Genomic DNA, 23,497 nt, shown 5'->3' on the forward strand with positions numbered 1-23,497 from the left:
AGCTAATTAAAGCTTGTTTAGAGTGTTAATTATATAATTATTTTATAAATAACTATATGAAAGATATTAGTTTATTCTTGAAGATTTTTATGATCAGACCCACAATACATTGCTCAAAGATTTACAAGGAAGGTTATATCAATAATCTTCAATGTTTCGTTTATTTAAGGAACCTTAAGTTTGTAAGATTAATTTAGAGGTAATTTATTAATATTGAAATATTAGAATTATGTTTTATAGCTCTACTTGATATTTATGCTCACCATTATTTCTTCTAAATCATTCTATTACAAGCTAACTTTAAGCTTGTTAATATTTTATTTAATCTAAAATCATTTTGCTAGCTAGTATTTATGTGAAAGATATCTAGTTTTGATTATTTTAGTTTGTTTCTAAAAATCTTCACTATTTGGCTTAGTACCACATTACTTGATGTCATGTGCAAAGAAAGCTATATTAATGATTTTCAAAGCTTCATTTCTTCAATTGTGTTCCCTTTGGAATGGTGAACTTAATTCAGAGGTAACATTTTAATTTTTGAAAATAAAATTACATTTTTATAAGCTCTACTACATGTTGGTATATATGCTAACAATCTCTTCTTAACCATGCCATTATTTTGCTAACTTGAAGTTTGTTAGGATTTGATTTCATCTAAAATGGTTTTACTAGAGAAAGATATTCAATTATATTTTTATTTTTCCTTTAAATATCTTTACCATTTGATGTAGTGATCACTTGAAGAGTTGCAAAGAAAACTACATCGATAATTTTTTTTAGCAACCTCAAACATGGTAAGTTTATTTGAGAGGCAATATACTTATTCTAAAAAATGAGAATAGTGTTTTTATAAGCTCAATTATTATTTTGCATAAAATATGTCTAATGCTTGATCTATAACAACGAAAGACTAATTAAGAGATATATAGATCAATTGAAGCTAAGATTTAATGCTTTTCTTGATCCAAGATGAATAGTTATACTTTGATTGATTGAGGGCTAGCTTTCTTGATCTATCAAGGATTCAACCACCTTTAGTTTGGAAATCTTCAAATTTGTTTGAATATATAATTTCTATTTTTTTAAGGTTTCCTAATTAAATTGGATTACATCTTTTGATGTGTTTTGATCTAAGAAATAGCATCTTTTATTTTAGTTAAAAGTAAGGGTATAACTTGGTTTATTGATATAATTCAACTTAACCTTTGGGCAGGTCTAGACACTCATTTTTAGTATTAAGTTTGATTTTGTATTGAGTTTTATAAATATAACATAATTTGGGTTGGGCTCCAACCTTATGATTAGGCAACCTATGTAAGCAAAACCCAATTCAACAATAGATAATACATAGAACTTATATTATAATATATAATAATATCTATCTTGTGCTTAGTTAATGCTAAAGAAAAAAAAGTGTCTAATTGTGTTCAATATGTGTAACTCAATCAACCCCGCAACGTGAGTTTAATTTAACCCAAAACACCAGACTTAATCTTACTTAATAATAATAATAATAATAATAATAATAATAATAATATTAAGTTGAAATTGGATTAAACAACCAAAGTTAGATGTTGAGTGTCATCCTAAATGTTCTTTAATTTAGGTTGAACTCATTTTGATTGCAAACCTAACTTAATCTAATTAAGTTGCAATCCTTGTTATTGAAAGCAATATTGGCTTTTGAAAACATTTTGTTAGAGTTTTGATGGTACATTCCTAAAATATTTAAATTCTTGAATTTGATTTCTACATGCAAATATAATCCTATATAAATAGCATTTTTAACTTACCATGGTTGTAATTTTTTATTTTTCCTTATTGGCATTCTTAAAATTTTGGCTACTATATTCACATGGTATGATCATTTTTCCTTTGACAAATAGTTCAAATTAGAGAATTAATTAAAAATGAGCATATAAGTTTTGAATTCGTTTTACCATAATGTGTCATGAAATGACGCAGAAAGTTCCTTTGTATTGAGACTTAAAAAGGAAATCACATGAAATATCTTATGACTTTTCTAATTAATGCACCATTCGAAAAGGTTTATATGCAATATAAGTAAATTAATACACTACATTAATCCATCACACCTTGTAGATAAATTCCACCATTAAATTTGTCAAATTGATCAATTTAGGTGACGTTTGGATATATTTTTTATTTTTTATTTTTAAAAATAGAAAGTTTTATATGAAATATAGAACTCTTATACTAAAAATATTGTTTTAAAATTTTTATAATTTAAAGAATTAAAAAAAAAATTCACTTTCTTAAAATTTAAAATTTTGGAAAAGATTTTTGAAGAAGGCAAGATAAATTTATGTTTTTTTTTTAATAAAATTTCTTATCTTTTATATAAAGATTTTCTTTATTAAAATAAAAAAAATATAAAGTACCTCCAAACACCACCTTAAAAATCTTAATCTCGAATACATCCATATATATATATATATATATATATGTTCCTTCTAGTGTAAGAGAAATTCCGGCATCATTTAAATTGTTTTATTGATAATGACCCATTGATCCAATTCTGAAAAAGCCATTTGCTCATTATTATGGGGTTTATCTCGTGTAACCATTTTAAATTCGGAACAAAAGAAGATGATAAATGTAAATAGGCTACTAAAAGAAATAGTCTCTGTGAATATCACACACGGATAATTGAATGGTTTACTTTCAAGATGAAGGCAATCCAAATTATATCATCCTTTGTCGGTAGGGACGAGATATGACTTCAAGTCCAAGGCGAGGCAAAGGCAAGTGGGTATGATATGTGTTTAGAAGAAAAGAGGAAAGTGCATGCAAGTGGGCAGGTAGTAGTAATAGTAGAGTAGCAGTACTAGGGTGACGAGGCTAGTGCGTAGAGATTTCATATTTATGGACGTTTGTGGGGTGGGTTGGGGAGGGGGGGCCAATTCCATGAGAAAAAGGGACAAACCAAACTAGACACTTTTGCGTGTGTGGAGGGGCTTGCCCTCCAGAAAATGACTCATACGCCCACATTTTGTAGCGAAATGAATGGGCGAGTGACGAGAAGCCTTGTGGTCCAAGAACCCACCCCCCGCCTTCCCCCCTTCCCCCCTTCCCTTGTTGCTCCCTATTGTATGGAACTGTGGTCTCAAAGTTATGCGACTGGCTCTTTCAAGAAGTGATGAGTCAAGGTCGCAATGCCTTGAATTTGCCCTTTTTATTGTTTGTTTGGTTCCTAGTCCAACGCACCATGCCATTGGTCATTGGTCATTGGTCATGAGTCATGACACAGAAAGGAGGGGCATATATATTTATATATTTCTTTCTTAGTTTAGGACAGTGTCCTTTCAAAGCACCAGGACTTGACATTTGCTACACAAGGGTGCATTTCTCAGTTTAGGACACTGTCCTTTCAGATCAGCACCTTGGCCTTGACAGTTGACAGACACACTAGGGCACATTTCTCATTTTGTACACAGCAGTGTTGCCTCAAAGAATCATCAGGTTTAGGTTAGAAAAACATAAATTTGTCCCACAATTTTGTCAAATTGTCTCTCTATAAAATATAAAATGTTTTTATAGTGATACAACCCTAAATAAACGTGATGAAAATTAATTCATTATTATTTATAATCATTAAAATTCTCAAAATATTGAAGTAGAGAATTTTACAAATAATTGAAAACATTCTGATTATTTGCAAAGGGTTAAAAAGGACAGACAGATTTCATTCTGAAAACGCCTCCTAGCTGCTTCAGCTAATTCTTAATCACAATTTACAATTGAACCCACATCATGGCATGATGTAAAACATGGTTTAATTACTCATACATATTAACCAAACTACCCCCACCGCCACCCCCACCGCCACCCATAAGCCTTACCATCCTCAAAATTAGATAAGTTAATAAAAAAGAAAAACCAACATTTCATTTTTGCTTCTCTAGATTGGGATTACTTAAGTGATTAAGAATGATAATTATTTTTTAAAACTTATTTAAAAAGGTAATTATATAAATATAAAATAAATAAATTAAAAATGTTATAGGTTTAAAGATTTATTTTATAAAATATTAAAAAGCCATTTTTGAATAAAACTTACAAATAAAAATTACTCTTCATTTTTTTACCGGTGTTGCCTTTATGAAAGAAGAAGTAGTCCGAATATTCGAGGGAGGGGTCATGATCGAGATGAAAGACGTGCGAAAGCAAGCGATGGGATTGATCCTAATGCAATATACACATTATATATGCGAGTCCCCTCAACTATATTTATTATATTTATTGAAGAGTAATTGACTTTAGGGTCCTTTTTGGACCACTTCACCATTATTACTTTGACCATCAAGCAAAAGCAAGTCTCTGATAGGTTAGATAAGGTTAGCCACATCTGTCACAGTAATGTTATAATGACCAACAGTAAACACCAAAGTTATTTGATTCTTTCCCCAAAATTCCGGCTCCAGCCTATGCTTCTTCCCACCTATTCTATCATTTTCATGAATTATTTTTGAATTTCACATAAAGCGCTAGTGGGTTTCCAATTACTATATAGTAAAATTAATATTATTCTTCTAATTAAAATGAAGAACAATGGTTTCTTTTATCATTCTTTTAGTATCTATTATTAGTAGCTCGCTAGGTTGTGATTGAAAAAAAAACAATAATTTTTTTTTTCTTTTAAAAACCTTCTAACTTATATTAAAATGGTAAAAAATTGGAATGATAATGAGATGAATTCGGGATGGGTTGTCTTCGTCCCAATCCAGTCTCATTTATTTAATATGATTTTTATTCTTGTCCTATTAAAATAATTAAACGAGATAGAATGGAATGAATATTCGAAAAAAATTCGTACAATTACTATTTTTAGTAAAAATAATAAGAAAATCAATAAAAAAAACCTTCAATTAAGTTTATTATTTTAAATTCAATTAAAAATGAATATATTTTTAAGATGTACCATTTTAAATAATAAGTATTATTCTAAGCTCTGTACTATTGTTGACCCTCGATAGAAGCAAAATTTTTGGTTAATAAAAGTCATAATATCGTCACATGACATTGGGACATGGGACCAAAAAGTCTCAACGGTTATCACATTACCAATTACATCATTTGAAAACACAAAATGGTAACACAAATATAAACTATATTGTATAAAATTTAAGAGTCATTAGTTCTAGCCGACTTGGAATAGTTTTGAGATAATGCTGAATGGCATGATGGAGTTTGTTGAATGTATTTTATATGTAAATGGAAAAGGACTTAATTTTAAAAAATCCTTGTTCCATCATAGCCATCTAAAATTGGAAATCTGATTATTTAATTAGTTGATATAGATACTCTTTAAGCTCCTCCTTTTCAATCAACTTCCTTAAGTTAACCGCCCTTTTAATTACAGACAGATTCCCTTTTAATAAAATATCTATTGTAAGCCTGTAACATATGATGATTAACATGAAAATAATTCAATGATGGGACACTTGTCGTCCCACTTTTTTAGTTTTAGGCACCACATTACATATTTCTGATGTAATTTTGAAATGTTCCCCCTCATGTTTTTACTTATCCTATTTTAGCCCTCATTTTTAAGATTTTAAAAAGGATCCCTATACCCTTCATTTTATACATATGCACAATTTGTGAGGTTGGTTTTTAACTTTTTATCACCATGTTTATGGTTTGGGAATTGGGGTTCATATATCATTAGATCTTACAAAACCTCAGCATTGATGTGTATCTAGAATTATCGTATTAAGCTTGATCTTTGAACATTTCTTTGAATACTTGAGATATATAAAAGAGTGATAATTTAAATTTTATATTAAGAATAATAATGAGACAAGTTTTTTTTAGGTACTTATCTCATCTCGTTCTATTGAAATAAATATAAATGAGTTTGAAACAAGTTTGAGAAAATTTTTCAAATCTACAATGAATTCCGAATAAATTTGGGTTTGACTTTATTCTGTTTTACTAAATATAATATTAAATAAAATATTATTTTAATTAAATTTACTTTTTCATTTTTCAAATTTTTTACATATATAAGATATCACTTTTCTTAATTTAAAAATTATATTTACAATTTAAAATTTTAGAAGTGAAAAGTTGAAAATTAAAAAAAATATTTAAAATTTTAAAAATTAAAAATTTGAAATTAAGTTGGACATGATATGTATATAAATTCTCAAATTGCCTCACCTCATTTATTTGTTTAATTACTTATTTCCATCATATGAGAAAGAAAATAAATAAATTATCTTGAACCTACTCCACTATCATTTTTACGAGACATTGTTTAGTGTTTTTGTAATGTTTTTGTAAAGTTATTAATTTAAGATTTTTTTTTTTAACATTTGAGATTAATTGATGATTTAACTTAGCATTAGAACCTCTCTCTTTTAAAAAGTTTTGAATTCAGTCACTATTTATTTATTCCCTAGCACGTGAGGCAACATTTTAAGGCTACTAGTCCAAAGTGTTAATCAACTAAACATAGACGCTGACATATTACCTAACTTAAACCTTTTAGTGAATACTCCGATGTGTAACAATGTAGTTGTACCTATCTCTTATTCCATGATAAATGTTTGCATATATTGTGCTTGATTTATTCATTTTTTTTTGCCAAAGATAACAAATTTCTGTTGGATTAAAACCAATTTATAAGAAATATCTTTTACAATATGATGATTTTATCCTATGAATTTATTTTAGAAAAAAATAAGAAGAATTAAATGTATATTTTTCCTCTTCTTTGTTTGGATTTTGTTTAGAGTTCTATTTTTCAAAAAAATAAAAAATAAAATAAATAAATGGTATAAATTATATAAAATTGAATTTCTTATGGGAGTTGTGGTGCACAACCTTTTCAGATGTGATGATCCAATGACTATTTGGGTTGTTAGCCAATCTTCTAATGTCACCTCCTTTGTCGGTGGGTGTCTTGACTCTCTAGGAGAATGATCCCTCATTTTTTATTGTTCTTCTTCCATTTTTTATAGGTTTGAGTTAATCCCTCATTTTTTCTTGTTCTTCTTCCCTCTTTTATATGCTTGAGTTAGACGTTGGAGGTTGTATGATGTACACGATTAGTTTGGTAAGTTTGTATTAGGCGGTGTGTGACTGACCAGCTCTGACGCTTCTTGCTGATGTAATAAGATGTCGGGAGGAAAACCTTATCTTATCATATCAGCAAGAAGGGTCAAGGCTGGTCAGCCACGCGCCGCCTGACACAAACCTGCCAAGCTAATCGTGTACGCCATGCAACCTTCAATGTTTAATTTAAGCCTATAAAGGAGGGAAAATAATAAGAAAAAAAAAAGAAAATGATCCTTCTCCTAGAGAGTCAAGACACCCATCAACAAAGAAAGTGATACTAGAAGATTGATTAGCAACCCGAATAGTTACTAGATCATCACATTCGGAAAGGTTGTGCACGGTGCACCAATAGGAGTACTTTCCACTTCTTTTAAGAACATAAATGAAGTCTTGTATAAGCTTACTTGTAGACAATGGGACCCTCCGTTGTAACATATGGAGGGAATGGACAAGATCAATCTCTTCTTTGCTCTTCTCAAATTTTCCTCTTGGGACAAAATGGGGACAAGATAAAAAATTCGATTTTATGCATCCTTCACAAGGTGTAATTCCTATTACGTGGGATAAGAACATCCCAACCATCTTCTCTATTTCTCATCACAAATTTTAATATAATCTCCTTATCATTTGGCCTAATTGATTTTGATCAATAAAGTGGTGATGTTTTCTATTGAGTATAAAGAGGGTGTTTGGCAAACTAGAATCTCTTGAAGAAAAAATTGCTTGATGGAAGGAATAGAATTTGCAGTGCGTATGATAGAGGGGTATGGATGATAAAATTCTTAAATCAAAGCAGAATAAATAGGAAAAAAAATATGTATAGGTTCTATTAGTAGAAAAGCATGTTTATGTTTGGGCCAGGGGTCCATCCATACTTTCACAAGTATAAAAATAAAAAAGCTAATGAAAACGCCTTCCTCACAATCATGACGGAGAGAGCAAGCTACCAAAGAAATTCTTGGAGGAAAATGAATAAAATAAAGTGAAAATTCTCACTCATCCATAATGTTCCTTAGGTGACCTAGCCCAGCTGACTTATGGGTGATGTGATCACTTCTCTTACAAGGCTTTTCACTGTTGTTTTCCCAGTGGAGTCCTTCTTTTGGGGTGAAAAGGAGGTGCAGTGCCGAGTGAAGACACGCTGAAACGAGTCTGACATGACAGGATAAAGATAGAGGAGAAGTGATTCAATCACTCAGTGTGTGGGAGCTGCCCACTGTGACCCATGGAATCTCTTTGAACCAAGTGCACCAACACTTTGACCTCATATTTTCCATGGCAAGGCTATATAGCTAACAATGATTCATTTCATTGCTACTGCTTTCTACATATTTTTTTTTCTTTAGTACTGAAAAATAGTTCAATTTTTGAAAATGTTTTAAATTCTACATCTTTAATTTAATAACACGCCATCTAATTTAAAAAAAATAAAAAAAATCAATTTTATCTTATATATTATTACAATATGTAAGGCTTTTCTTGGATTTATTTGACAAGTTTTACCTTCATGACAAATTCATCATCACTAATATGTGATGTTAGATTTACAAAATAAGAGGCATGTGTGACATGTGATTTCTCCAAATGTAAACATATAGACACAACAAATCTATTTCATGTGGCATTGCTCTCAAAATATTTCATCATTTTCTCCAAAATCAAAATGGTGATGAGGGATGCCATTATTGATACAGCTGCATGAAGAATGAACCCAATAAATGACATTACTATTGCATATGTTTTTTTTTGAACACATTTCATCTATGATGAATTGTTTGTATTATGGTGGTTGTTGGTATTGATTTTGTTCTCTGGCGTTGCACTTGCATTATCTTCAAATTGCAGAAGCCAACCACACAAAGGGAAAAGGCCTTATAAAACAAAGGAAAATAAAGAATTGTGAAAAGCCAAAGCTGCAGGGGAACTAGTCTTGTGCTCTTCTTTTTCTGTAATTATTGGGCCTTGTTGGGAGCAGACGTTTCCTCGTTTTTCAAACTGTTTGCTTCTCCAGACCCACTTTCCACAGAGTTATAAGTTTTAACCTCTTTATTGGGTGTCTTCTCATCATACGTGCAGGCATCAAATGATTTGAAAAGGAGGGTCAATTCACTCAAGTTTCTATTGTTTTCTTTTATCCATTGCAGGTACCTAACACGATCCACAGAGAGAAAGAGAGGAGAGAGAGAATAGGAGGTGTACATGAAAGGAATATTAATAATAATAAACGTTTGAGATATCAAGTAAATGGGTATTGATTTCTTTTTGTGAGGGACTTTTTAAACCCCATCTCTCTTTTATTTATTTTCCTATCTTTTAAGATTGAGAGGAGCAGATATTGAGTTTGACAAGAGCAACTCTCAAGCTCGAGAGGTAGACCACTTGTGATGCGGTGATGTGCTCAGATCCATCTTGCCCTCATGTATTTTAGCCATAATTGGATGGTACTCGGCCTTTATACTCTGCAACCCATCTTTGATCGATGATTTCTTACTCCTTTATTTTAATTTTTAATTTTTTAATTGTTTAATTATATTTCTTTTTTATTTTTTTTGGGGGGGTGATGATCGATCTTTTCTATGTTTTCAGTATTACTTGTCTGTCGCCTTTTAAGAGGAGGAAGAAGAAGGGGAAAAAAAAAAAAAAAATCTCCTTATTACCATGTAAAGGGCATGGTTATGCCTGTGTGCATATTTTCCACATCTTCTTCATCATCTTCAAAAGCTAGGCTGAATTTGTCGGTGTTTTGGTTTCTGATTGGAATTCGTTTCTAATTTATGGGCCTTTGTACTAGACGTTTGGTTAATCTTTAGGACATATCATGGATTCACCATCGGTTTCTTCTCTGCTGCTTGCTTCCAGGATTTGAGCAAGCAAAGCCGTGTCGGCGTCGACTGAATTGTGGAGAATATATGCTATGAAATGGCCTAATTGAAGAAACCAAATTGAAGCATCTCTCGTGTCCGTACACTGATCTGAGATTTGATTTGGCTTCATCATCATCATCGATATGGCAACGTACTTTCATGGGAGTTCAGAAATCCAAGCTGACGGATTGCAGACACTTTATCTCATGAATCCAAACTACATAGGCTACTCTGACACACAGCAACCTTCTGCAGCCAACATGCTCTTCCTCAACGCTACTCCAAACTCGCTCAATCCTACAAACCTACCAAATATGCCACTGCAAAACCAGCACTTTGTTGGGATCCCACTTCCAAACATGGGATCAGCCAATTCTGATGATCAAAACCGCTCCTCACTGCATGCCCAGCCTGAGATGTCATCTCTACAAGGAATAGTCCCTCGTTTTCACTACAATTTATGGGGCTCAACTGATCAAAATCCCACCGGAAACCAGCCCCAGATTCCAACAGCGGTGGCGGCCGCCAGTTCTGGCGGTGCAGCTGACGTCACATCGCAGTTGGGGTTACGGCGACAAGTTGTTTCACCTACTCAGCAAGGTTTATCGCTGAGCCTTTCGCCTCATCAGCCTACTTACCGGTCAGTTCCCGGGGAGCATGACATTCAGGTGCAGCAACAGCCTCCAGTCCAGGCAATATCGCCCACAAGTGGCGATGATATGCGAGTATCGGGGGGTTCTTCATCGACAGCATCTGCAGTTTCGAATGGAATTTCTGGTATGCAAAGCGTTCTTTTGGGGTCCAAGTACTTGAAGGCTGCACAGCAGCTTCTGGATGAGGTCGCTAACGTTGGGAAGGGAATCAAGACTGATGCCGGCGAAGAAACTAAAGAGAGGGAGAAGGTGAACACTATCTCAGTGGCTGCATCGACCGGAGAAGCCCTGAGTGGAGGCGAAAGTAGTGCCAAACGTGGAGCTGAGCTATCCACAGCACAAAGGCAGGAGCTTCAGATGAAGAAAGCCAAGCTTGTCAACATGCTTGATGAGGTACATATATATATTTTTGGGCTCCAAATTTTTTACTTCAATTGGGTTTTGATATTTGCAAGCCAAACCATCCAGATATGTGTTGATTTTGAAAAACTAGTCTCTTTCTTTTGTTCCTTTTTGGATTGAATTGGGTGCCTGTCAATTGAATTGGTTCTGATCCACAGATATCAAATGGTTTCCAAAATGTATTATTCAGAAATTGCAGTCCATTGGAATCTGTTCCCCATAATTTTGGGGAAAAAAATTTCTCACTTGCAAGGCTTTCCGAGAAAATCGGGTTTTCCTGGAGAAGGGAAGAAGTAGGGGGATTCATCTGGTTACTGGTTCAAACTGAGGATATGAAAGAGATGCTGCGATTGGGTATCTGACTATTTGGTAACATCAAGAGCTGACAGTAATCAGATTTGGGCTGGTCTGGGCTCGGTCATCTTCATGCAGCCCATGTCTCGTAGCAACCCACTTATATTCAATTATTTTCTTCTTTTTCTTTTTCCTAAAAAATAAATAAAATAATAATAATAAAAGAGCACACATCTTTTAAATCATTCTAAAATTTAAGATACATTTAAAAATGCTCCAGGACAATAATTGATAAAAAGTGGGTTCTGCAGGTTAAAATCCATTTCACCCTAGCAAACTCAATATTTTTTTCTTTCCATTTCCTTTTTTTAATTTAGAATTTTATGTGGTGGTGTTGCTATTGGCGGTGGTTGGTGGGCTGTGGATTATTATTTGTTATTGTTGTTGTTATTATTATTATTATTATTATTATTATTAATTTTCTTTTCAGGGTATGAGCAAAATTATGGTTTCAGTCCTATACTGATTTAGTTTGTTGCGTATGAATTGGAAGGTGGAGCAAAGGTACAGGCAGTACCACCAACAAATGCAAATTGTAGTTTCTTCATTTGAGCAAGCAGCTGGGCAGGGATCAGCAAAATCATACACTGCCTTGGCTTTACAGACCATCTCAAAGCAGTTCAGGTGTCTAAAAGACGCCATTTCTGCACAAATCAAAGCCACAAGCAGCAGCTTAGGTGAAGAAGACTGCTCAGGAGGGAAGGTGGAAGGTTCTAGACTAAGGTTTGTGGATCATCAACTTCGGCAACAGCGTGCCTTGCAACAGTTGGGAATGATCCAGCACAATGCTTGGAGACCACAGAGAGGACTTCCTGAGAGAGCTGTTTCTGTTCTTCGTGCTTGGCTCTTCGAACACTTCCTTCACCCGTAAGGACTTACTATACTTGTCAACATCACACACAATTGTATTGCACTATCAACACGGTATTTTGCACATGGGTTCTTGTTTAACGTTATCTGCTGGAGTTTTGCAGCTATCCTAAGGATTCCGACAAACACATGCTTGCGAAACAAACGGGGCTTACGCGAAGCCAGGTATATTGTATTTACTGGCAATGGCATGCATGTTTCAGTTCAGCTTGCATTATGGTTTTGTGGTGGGTTGGGATAGTTCTCAAGTTCCAGCCTTGCCTGTTGGGGAGTGCTACTGTGTGCCTGAAATAATTTAATTGGATTTTTTACTTTGCAAAGAAACATCTAACTTTTTGCAGTGCAGGTGTCAAACTGGTTCATAAATGCTCGGGTTCGACTGTGGAAGCCAATGGTTGAAGAAATGTACTTGGAGGAAATAAAGGATCAGGAGCACAATGGTTCCCAAGACAATACAAGCAAGAGTGAAGCCAACAAGGAGTTGGGTTCAAAATCCACTGCCGCACAAGAGAGTGGTGCAACTAGGGTGGATCACACAAACGATTTCCAATCCAAACAAGAAAAATCGACCACCCAGAATGCTTCTCCTGCTGAGCTTTCAAATTCCACAATGTCGACATCCCCCATGGGAGGCTCACTTCAAGTCCAAGCTGGCTTCAATCTCATAGGGTCATCTGAGATTGAAGGTATGGTTCAAAGAAGTCCAAAAAAACCAAGAAGCTATGACATTCAGAGTTCACCCAGTAGCATTCTTTCAATGGACATGGAAATGAAACCCGGTGGGACAAGTAGGGAAATTAGCATGAAGTTTGGTAGTGAAAGGCAAGCCAAGGATGGATATCCATTAATAACAGGAGCTATAAATAATGGTGGTGGATTTGGCGCATACTCCCCCATTGGAGACATAGGAAGGTTTAACCCTGAGCAGTTGGCACCCAGATTTCATGGAAATAGTGTTTCCCTCACTCTTGGTCTTCCCCACTGTGAAAACCTCTCTTTGTCAGGAAGCCAACAAAGCTACCTATCCAATCCAAACGTTCAGTTGGGAAGGAGACTTGAAATGGGAAACGGTGAACCGGACTACTGTGGGATCAATGCTGCACAACCTTCTCATTCCAACGCTGCTTACGACAGCATCAACATTCAAAACAGAAAGAGGTTTGCTGCTCAGTTGCTACCAGATTTTGTGGCCTGATGATTTTACAGAATACCCACTTCACCCTCTCTTTTTAAGACCACTGCAAATCACCTCTACAATTTCTTCCAACATTGCAGGTAAGCCTAGTAAACAATATCTATATATTAGTGACTCAAGCCATTCGCTCAGACAGAAATGCAGAATTAGACTTTCCAAGTTCACTTTGTTTCATCTCCTCCGAGGGAAGAGAGGAGAAGCATGCTTGATGTGAAGAAAGAAGAAAAAGGTTAAAATAGTTTTGAACTTGGAGAGAACAACTTGCTTTGTTACAAAGCTTAGGGATTGGGTTCATATAATTAAGGTTGACGATTGTATATTGTATTGGTATATACGTTTGGATATAGACTGATTGGTAGATTGCATGAATATGGAAATCGGTGATATCTGGGTATACAAACCTATATTTTGTAATAATATAAATTTCTGTAGATCTCCTCTATATATTATAATTTTCTCTAGAGTGTACTTGACTGTATGTGATTTGGAATTTATGCAAAAGATGATGGAATTTGGAGACAGGTCTATATGTATGTACATTTGATGAAAAAATAAAATCTCTTGCTCGATCAAGTGTGTCAGAAAGTTGGTAACGTCTGCAATTTCTTATCATATAATAACACATAAATCTGCAACATTTGCATGGCTGGAGGATTGAGTTCCATTATGGAAGAAATAGAGGGGCAGGTCTAGATTGTAATGATGTAAAGAACCCCGTGAGGCTAGGTTGAAACTTTTGGAACATATTCAAACTAGATGATAAATTTAACCTCGAATACGGATCTTTCTTTATTTTGGCCCGAGATTGTTTTTGTGTGTAAAATATAGATGAACACCCCTGAGTGAGTTTCCCATCAAACAAGGGAAACAAAGAGATGGCAGAACTACCTTTTTGAACGAAAATGTACTAAAGTCCGAGTTTTCCATCAAACAACACAAACAAGCAGAATGAGGTAATCGTTCTAAATGTATATGTATTGACTTATTATTTTAGTTGGCCTCTTATATGCAACTGTGGACTTAACCCTAATAGTGGTTTACTATATGTTGGGTTGATTCATTACATTTTGCCATGGTTTTTTTAAACTAATGTTTGATTGTTTATCAGTATCTGACTTAAATACTCCCTAAACTCATAAGTAAGCAGAGAATAAGTTAGGACGTTTTATATTTGGTGAAGTGTCTGATAGGAGAGGAGGCCTGTGACTAAGTTTTCATGTTTCTTGGAAAGCATTTTGGTCATTTGGGGTTACCTTAAATGGTAAGCATTAGTTTGCCAAATTCGCTGTCACTTGTGCCCAAGGAGAGAGGCAAAAGAGAAGGAGAGTGAAAACTGAAAACCTCATCTCACCTTATTAAAGCACATAGGGGGTTTCTTCAAACAACATTAACCTCTTACTCGTGTCAATTTTGTTTTTATATCAACTATTAACCTCCATTCAGTAAGTTGGAATATATTTATGATTTTTGAGTTGTACACTTGTGAATTGAGGGATTTAATCTATAGTTCCTCCCATATATGTCATTTCATATTATCCAACTTCATTGCAACTAGTCAGCTCACTTCTGAACTATAAAACTAGATCAGAAAATTTAAAACAAATATAAGGTTTTAACATAGAGATTTGGGAGGCTATGGAGCACTTTTCCTTGATTAATATATATGTTCTGGTCAATTCTTTTTGATATTATTAGATAATTTAGTTAGAAGACTCATTAATATAGCGTACAAATATATATGATTTTGGGTGTTTTGGCTAAGTTCAAAATGAAAACTGATGAAGAGATGTTAACGTGTTCGTTCTTTGTGTTCATAGCTACTTTTCTTTGATCAGTCAAGGGCGTATGTTTGATTGATCAATATACATATGTATACATATGTTTACCCAAACCTTGATCAAGTTTCTTATCCATGTTCTCGTTTATACATTTTGGGTTCTAGACACTTGAGCTGTGTTAGATGATACGTTGAATTGTCGAAAGGGAAAGTGTTTGTCAAAATGATATTATGCATGCTTCTACACTCTCTCTTGTACTGAGAGTTAAATAACATTCTTACTCTATACAACTGCTCATTTATAATCACTTAAACATAAAGTTAACCATGTTTTAACTTCACTATCAACAATTAATTTAAATTAGACTCGATAAACTTAAGAAAAATCCACAAAGTTAATGACATGAGATCCAAAATCAAGTTTAATTTTTGACATACCCCTTCAACTTGAGTTAGTAAATAAGTTCAGTCTCTGTCTTCACTCCTCCATCCTCACTTCCTTCTTTGAAGAGTGTATAGATCATTTTAGGCTCTTCATAATCAGCATATAGACAAAAAATGTCCAATTATTTTAATTTTTTTTCTCATAAACTGTTGTTAAGCTTTTGAAACAAATTTTACCAACAAAAATGATGATAATGGACTTTTATAAATGAATAGCAATGAGAGTAGAACTTCAGTATTTGAATTCTTATAACTTCTCATTGACTTGGTCTTCTTCAAAAAGGGGAGGAGGAAACTCATAATCGCCTTTTAGATATTGCAATCCCATGTTAAACTTGAATCCTTACTAATAATGATTTTTTTATGGCTTTAAATTGTACAACTTGTAACCTTAATTTGGAGCATAATATGTAAGTGGCTCTTTTCATCCAACTTTGACCACTTTTAGCACATAAGTATATGCTTTCAAACACTTATAAAATGTAAGATCCTAAATTTTCTTTCATTCCATGCTTGTTACAGCATCTTATCTCATACACTTTCATCAGAATAAGGATCTCACAAGTGAACTCTATAATCAACCACTTTACATGCATAACTTTCTTTATGAATTTTCTTATTATTAATTAAGCATCAAATCATATCAAGAATAAATTTTTTTTTTTCTTTCAAATACTCCATTTAATTGTACATATATAAGCAACATGAAACTCTTAGTTCTTAAAGTAGCAAGGAATTTTATCATTTTTACAATATTCTTGTAGTATTTTTCTTCATTAAGTATCCTTCATTTTCAAATCTGATGGCTTTATAAAGTAACATTCTCTTTCAAATACTTTAAGCCTCTTAAAAGCACTCAACACCACATATGTTTCTTTCAAAAAATTAATTGCAGTCTTTATACTCAACTCATCAACAAATAGAAAAGCAAATAATCGTTGCTTCCAAGTTGACCAGGACTGATTAGCTACATCACTGTATTATACGTGCTACGGAAAAACTAGAAGAAAGCAAACCGTTGCAGCCAGCAAAACACACTATTGCTATGTTATTTACATGGGTGAACGTGTCAGAGCAATCTTTGGTCAATCTGCCGGTTGATCTTATGCCTAAAGTTGACTTCAATCTCAAGTAATATGAACTCACCCAATTTGGCTTTATGCTGGGTGCCTGTTCGGGTAGATTGAAGACCTTTGTTATATGGGTGTCTTTTCTTGCCCAGTGGCTTAAGGTCCTCAAATTCCCTTTTGAGATGGCAAGGTCACGAATGAATGTGAAGTAACCAAGAGAAAACCATAAATGAATGGAATGTTTTGCTACAAAATATATAAGGAATTGATTGCGAAGTACGGATATATTGAAGTTGTAGATGGAAGAAACTTGTTTTTTGTTTGCATTAAAAAACCATACTTATGGGAAGCATATAAAGTTAGATGATCCTCAAGCATTAACCTTGGATATGGCTTCCATGCATATTGCAGAGACCTGTTTGGGAGTGGCTCTAGATTTCTTAAAATCATTTCTTATAATTTTTGTTTTATAACTATAAGGACACGATGATCCATTGACATGTGGATTGATCTGCGCACAGCATTGGGTAGCACACCATTCCAAGAAGTTGGACTCGGCACATCACCCCTTGACAGCACTCCTCATCATAACATGATAAATGTGAGTATCCTACCATCATTAATTTAACAAGAAGCCTCACACAAGATAAAGCAGTAGACAATCACCCTCTAATTACTTTAAAAGATGATCCTTCGATTAAAGGATATAACAGTCACTGACAATCAAAGCAATTAATAACCACTACTAGTAGAATACACACTAATCAAATCCCATAACCATATGTAATGGGAAAACATAACTACTATGGCCTTACCGAAATAGCTATAAAAAGGAAAACTACTCTTTAAATTCAGATAAGTGATACAAATTCATATTTCCGCTCTGTATATTGACCCCCTTTCTTAACCATGACTGACTTGACCTCAAAAAGGGTTGACAACCCTTTACTCTTCATAGTGTTTTGCATGCTGCTTAAAACACTTCAAGATTATCAATCCTTGACGGAAAGGAAGGAGGTCGCTAAAAGCCCAAAGAAGTCTCACTCTGAGGTAATGAAGAGCATCTTTTAGCTCAGAAACTTGTGTTAGGCACCACAACTCCAAAACTTACCAACCCAATTGTTATGATAGAACACTTAAAAGCATGACATGATATAATAATGTATGATTTCATTAATATTTATATTATGATTTCAATTTCACTTTAATATCTTGTTTATGCATTAGAATTTATTTGAGTATTAATTTAAACCTGTATTACTATATATATATATATATATATATAACTTAGGTGTATTAAGAATTACACAAAAGATTTAAGTCATGAGTTACTTGCAAGTTGATGAGTTGTTTACAATTAGTTCATGGAGTTAGACAATCCATTTGATGTTATAGTACACTTCTTTCTAATTGAAGGGATGACCTATCCTAGTTATCGCAATGGGTTTCCCATGTTGAGTGTATGAGTGCAAATCTCTATTGTAAATAAAATACTAAAGCCTAAATACGTGATAACTTTGACCAAGAAACACCAGAGATAGAGCTACCACAACTTTGTAGTTATACGGGTTGTTGTCATTTAGGATTAACTCTAATGTGTTAAATTGTTTTTATATTAAAGGATTAATTATTTGCTAAAGATAAAAAAAACCTAATTTAAATAAATCAAAATAAACTATGGATAAAAATTTCCTAAAATAAACATATTTTTGAATTATAGAATAATTATTAGTTTTTAATTCAATAAATCAATATTGGAGGTCCACTATCTAGCTTCAGGTATAAACCTTTAGGCAAAACAAGGATATTATAATTTAATAGTCTTATGGTATTCACAATGCATGATCTAACGAGATCAACTAGAGTTCCACACCTTAGAGTTAATATACATCCTAACTTTTAATATTTTGTTCCATTAAATTACATAATAGATAAATGGATATGAAATATGGGTTTAGGTATAAGGTTTTTAGGCTTTTACCACTCTATATAAATTTGTCTTATGGTAGATAATAATGACAATGTTGGGAACCTTGGATAACTCCGTTCCCATGCCTTGGATTGCATTAGGGTGCATGCAAATCCATCATAGGCCCTCTAAAACTATCGTGATAGATAAAAAAGCATTCAAAAACAATATGGATACCATAAAAATCATAAATCTAGAGAATAAAGCCACATACCTTTGATCTGGGTGCTCCCGGATTGATTCCAATCGATTTAGATGACTCCAAAGTTATAATGGATCTCATAAACACTATGATCTTCCACCCGATGATTTTTCCTTGTGTCTAGGTACTGAGATGGTAAAGATTTCAACGGTGGAGGTTAGGGTTATCTCTTTGGATTATAGGGAGAAAATGGCAAGACATGAAAACCCTAACCCCTAAAGGGGTATTTATAGACTTCTTACTTGGCTTAAGTCACTTAAGCCCATGATTATTACAAAAAAAAAAACATATTTTATATAATAATTCTCATGAGTTTCACATCTTTTGAGTAGTAATTATGCCTAAAATATCCAATTAGCAAGTTGTTGCCCTCGCAAGAGTTACTAACAAGTTTTATGAAGTTTTGAAGTAATTTCAAGGTATGATTTTGATAAATTGGCGATGAAAGAGATGAATTGATTTGAAGAAGGCAAATAATATTGATGATGATCCAAATGCATAATGGAAGAAGTAATGCAATTAATTTGGATTGAGATTTGGGTTGATTAGATGTAGCTAACTTGGAGTCAAAAGAAGAAAATTGAAGAATTGACAAAGAGGAGTTGAAAAACCTCATATTGCAATTTCACATGACTATGTGAATCAAACTAAGAAGAGGAATTTGTTGCAATGAAAATGTGGATTTTGCACCGTTGTGCGAAATTTCGCATGAAGCTGCGAAATGATTTTGAAAGTTGTTGTTGCTTCACTGATTTCACACGACCATGCGAAATTGATTTTTTCATGCGAAATAGTTGAAGCTCATGTGAAATGGTTATTTTGCTGCTAAACTCCAGATTGTTGAATGGATAAAGTTCCAGAAGACCTCTTAGATGATGCCAAGTGTCCACTTGACCTTGACCTATAAATAGAAACTTGAACTTCTCATGTAAAGAGTCTTTTGACACTTTTGATTGTAGAATTTTCTAGATTCTCTCTCTTAATAGAATTCTCTATTTTCTTTCATTTTCTCACTAGCCAAACATGTCTTGTGAGACCAAATCTCCAAGTATGAGTGACTAAATCTCATTTTTCTCGTAGGAAGGAGGATCTAGAAACAAAATCTATGGTGAATTAGAGAAATGAGCTTTAATTGCAAAGGTAATTTGATCCAATTGATTGATTAATTGAATTTTGAGGATTTTTCTCTTCAAATTGTCTTGAATGACGACCACTATAATGCAAACTAGGTAGATTCATTAAATTCTTAAAGCTAGAATAATTTGATGAGATTGAATAGTTGCATTGTGTGAATCATTGGAAGATGATTTAAGATGAATTGAATATACAGTTTGAATTGATCTTTTGGATTAAATAACCTAATTTGAAGAAAAATTAGATCTAGACTTAAAGCTAAATAGAAAATTGGTTTAGATTTTTAATTTAAGTTGATGAAAAATTGATTCGAAATAGAGATTGTTTTCTAGAAAATTCCAACTTTGAGAGTTTCTTTTCCTTATTAATTTTCTCTAGTTTTACATGTTATTGTTCCTCTCAATTTGAAATCATTGTTATATTGAATTTTTATCATGAATTGTCAATCTAATTTCACTTGATGACAATCATTTCCTTTTCTCTCATTCAAGCTTAACTACTGAAAATAATCTATCCCAATGGATGACACTTAAAACTGATATACTACCATAACTTTTTCTAAAAACCCCTTTTGATTGGCAAGAGTTACTTTAGTATAGTTCAATTAGGTTATAAATTTTGTTTTGACGTGATAAAAGATGAGAAATCAATCGATTAGCCCACTATAGGCTTGGGTCATTTAATCTAATCCAAAAAAGGTTGCTAATTGATTAATTAACCATACATGGCTCTAAATAATCAATTCGCCTAGTCTAGAAATACCACTCACTTATCTCTATGCAACCTTACGTAATTACCAAAAAACCCTTATGCACAAAAGTGAACTAAAAACCCATTCAACCCTCATAAACCGTGCCATAAAGGAATATGAGCTTAGAGTGGGGATCATTGGGATCCATAGGGGTATTGGCTCCCTTATAATCAAAATTTGAAATTGACTCAACATTCGACTTCAAAGAGTCAACTGCATTCCACTACCTTATGTATATTACAATGAAACACTAGGTGCTCGAGTCCATAATCTACTATCCACTGCATGCAGACTGCCCATGAACCGGTGTTCGTAATCTAACAAGGTAATGCTATCACCTATCAAGATTACCTCCCAAATCCTTGAGTTACATATCCCACTTATTATGTGATCAAATGAAATCTCTAGCTCCAAGGAGCATATGTCAAATTTCATTAAAGGAATTACTATGGCAACAAATTTTATGATCACATGTCCCTTGGATCACCTAAGAGAACACAATGTCTCAATCCCACGAGATATCATGGTGCCTCTATTGAGAATACTTGTTGTCACTAGCCTCTATAAACAGTGACCCAATCCATATGGATATATGACTATTTTAGGGTCTCACCTATCATTAAAGTCTCATGTTGATTTTGCCACAGACTCAATATCCTCTCATGGTTGAGAGTCCATGTAGTATAATAGTTTGGTGAATCATGACAATTGATAGCATTGCATCATGATTCACCATAGGTCTTGTCCAGTGTACATCACATACACTAGTGCACTCACCATGGGAAACCCGTGCTGACGGCCAAGACAAGTCATCCCTCCAATTAAAAAGTGATGCACTACAATCTCTATTGGATTAATTACCTAAATCCATGAACCGACTATGGATAACTTATCTACTTATAAAGAACCCATGACTTTTTTTTTTTTTTTTTTGTGCAACTCCTAATGCACACAAGTCATGTACAATGTAAGAGATATGAGTTGAATGCTTAAATCAATGTCAATACATCAAAAGGATAGAAAGAGGATAGTTAAGTCTAACTTTGTTACATCATGTCTTGCTTTTAAGGGCTCAATCCCAACAGTCATATCACTTCTTTATATTATCTCACAACAAGGTATCACTTGCTCTCTATGTGTTTCCTCTTATAGTGGTACTTTAGTTCTTTAGACTATGCCATCAATCTACTGTTATCACATAACAATATCTTAGATGATATAGTAAAAGGAACTACCTATAAGCCAAAAGGCTTCCTTTGTTGCTATAGAAACAACAAAAAAACCACTTAGAGTGTACACATACCTAAAGGTAGACCTGCGAAAGCCTCATCAAATTGAAAATCCAATTTTTTGGTACGAAAGGAGTACCAAATCATCGCCAAGACCCACAACATAGTAGAGTATATGTTTGACATTTTCCCAAAGCTCTAATAAGGAAATGGACTAATATCCACTCATTATTCTTATAACAAAGCAAATATCTGGTCTAGCACATAACATCACATACTTAAGGCTATCCATTGCAGAGGCATAGGATACCACCTGATTCATGCCCGATTGGTGTTCCAATTGATTCCACTCAATTGATATGCTTTGATTTCAATCCTCAGACGGGAGTAATCAACAAAATTTATAAACCTATTTCACCATATACCGGGGTAGCATTTAGCTAGCATAGTATAGTGGCTCTAGGATCGTCCACAGAGATGGGTTTTCACTTCGCAATTGATATTAGTTCAAAAACTGAATTGGTGTTTTTTCTTTTCTTTGTTAGCTTTAAAAGAAGACATAAGTTTGAATGAAAACGGATGGTATTAAGCTAACCTAACATAAAGTAACTAAAATTATCTAGAAAGAAATTAGAAAGAAAGGTGTTTCTTGGGATTTCAGGTTACTAGGATCAGGTGCCAACTGTAAAGTGGGAAATTCCGGATTTTTCTCTTCGCATTGGGGATTTAACCTATAGTTATTTCCCGAACTGGTGTAGGTTTAACAATGAAGATTTAATCCATAAAAAGTCAATAGAAATGGTAGTCAAGTTCCATTAATGGCTTTAGACACTATGGGTCTTCACCTTGAACCACTTTCCAATGGCTCGTACATGATAACTAATGGACTGATATGGGTCTAGCAATAAGCATCCACAGAGACCTGAAGCTCACCATGTATTGGCCATTCAAAGTGATTCTAAGGGATTTAAAGCAAAACTTTAGATTTAGAAGCCATTTATGAACTCCAACTACCTGTATTGAATGCACGAGAGTTTTCCACTTTTGCATCTGGACTTTTCACCTAGCTTCCTTCACTCCAAGAAACCAAAAGTTTAGTCTCTCATCCTCTGGGAAAATATCTCAGAGAATGTTTGGCTAGCAAGAAAATGAAAATGAAAGAGAAGGAAAAACAGAGCAAGACTCTATACGTCGATTCTATATAATTATATATCTATATTTTTTACAATGGATGCACGGGAATATATATAGAGAAGTTTTTCCAACCTTCCTAGCTAAGAAATCTTATGGTTGGTGGATTACAAGGAGAAGAATGGAAATTTATACAAAAATATCTAAAAGAAAAGATCTAAAGTGGAGTCAGTAGAACAGAGGAGAATTCACACCACGCATGGGCTGCTGTGCGAAATTTCTCACAAGGAAATGTGTTGTGCGAATTTCGCACAAGCTCGCACAAGCTGAAGGTGTTGTGCGAATTTTGCACAAGCTTGGAGCAGT

General features: G+C 33.7%; 1 protein-coding gene across 1 annotated transcript; it reads left to right on the forward strand.

Annotated features, from left to right (window-relative positions):
- The first annotated feature begins 9,046 nt into the window (after positions 1-9,046).
- LOC117916230 (BEL1-like homeodomain protein 1) lies at positions 9,047-13,945 on the forward strand. The gene is made up of 5 exons (XM_034832171.1): positions 9,047-9,527; positions 9,946-10,996; positions 11,853-12,226; positions 12,334-12,394; positions 12,576-13,945. The coding sequence occupies exons 2-5, from the start codon at positions 10,094-10,096 to the stop codon at positions 13,422-13,424; spliced, it is 2,187 nt and encodes a 728-aa protein (XP_034688062.1). The 5' UTR covers positions 9,047-9,527; positions 9,946-10,093; the 3' UTR covers positions 13,425-13,945.
- The last annotated feature ends 9,552 nt before the right edge of the window (positions 13,946-23,497 follow it).

Source organism: Vitis riparia, chromosome 6 (genome assembly GCF_004353265.1).
Source record: "Vitis riparia cultivar Riparia Gloire de Montpellier isolate 1030 chromosome 6, EGFV_Vit.rip_1.0, whole genome shotgun sequence".
NCBI lineage: Eukaryota > Viridiplantae > Streptophyta > Magnoliopsida > Vitales > Vitaceae > Vitis > Vitis riparia.

Coding starts and splice junctions, on each gene's coding strand:
- LOC117916230 (XM_034832171.1), top strand. CDS start 10,094: ATGGCAACGTACTTTCATGGGAGTTCAGAAATCCAAGCTGACGGATTG. Junction 10,997..11,852: donor TTGTCAACATGCTTGATGAG/GTACATATATAT, acceptor ATGAATTGGAAG/GTGGAGCAAAGGTACAGGCA. Junction 12,227..12,333: donor TTCGAACACTTCCTTCACCC/GTAAGGACTTAC, acceptor GGAGTTTTGCAG/CTATCCTAAGGATTCCGACA.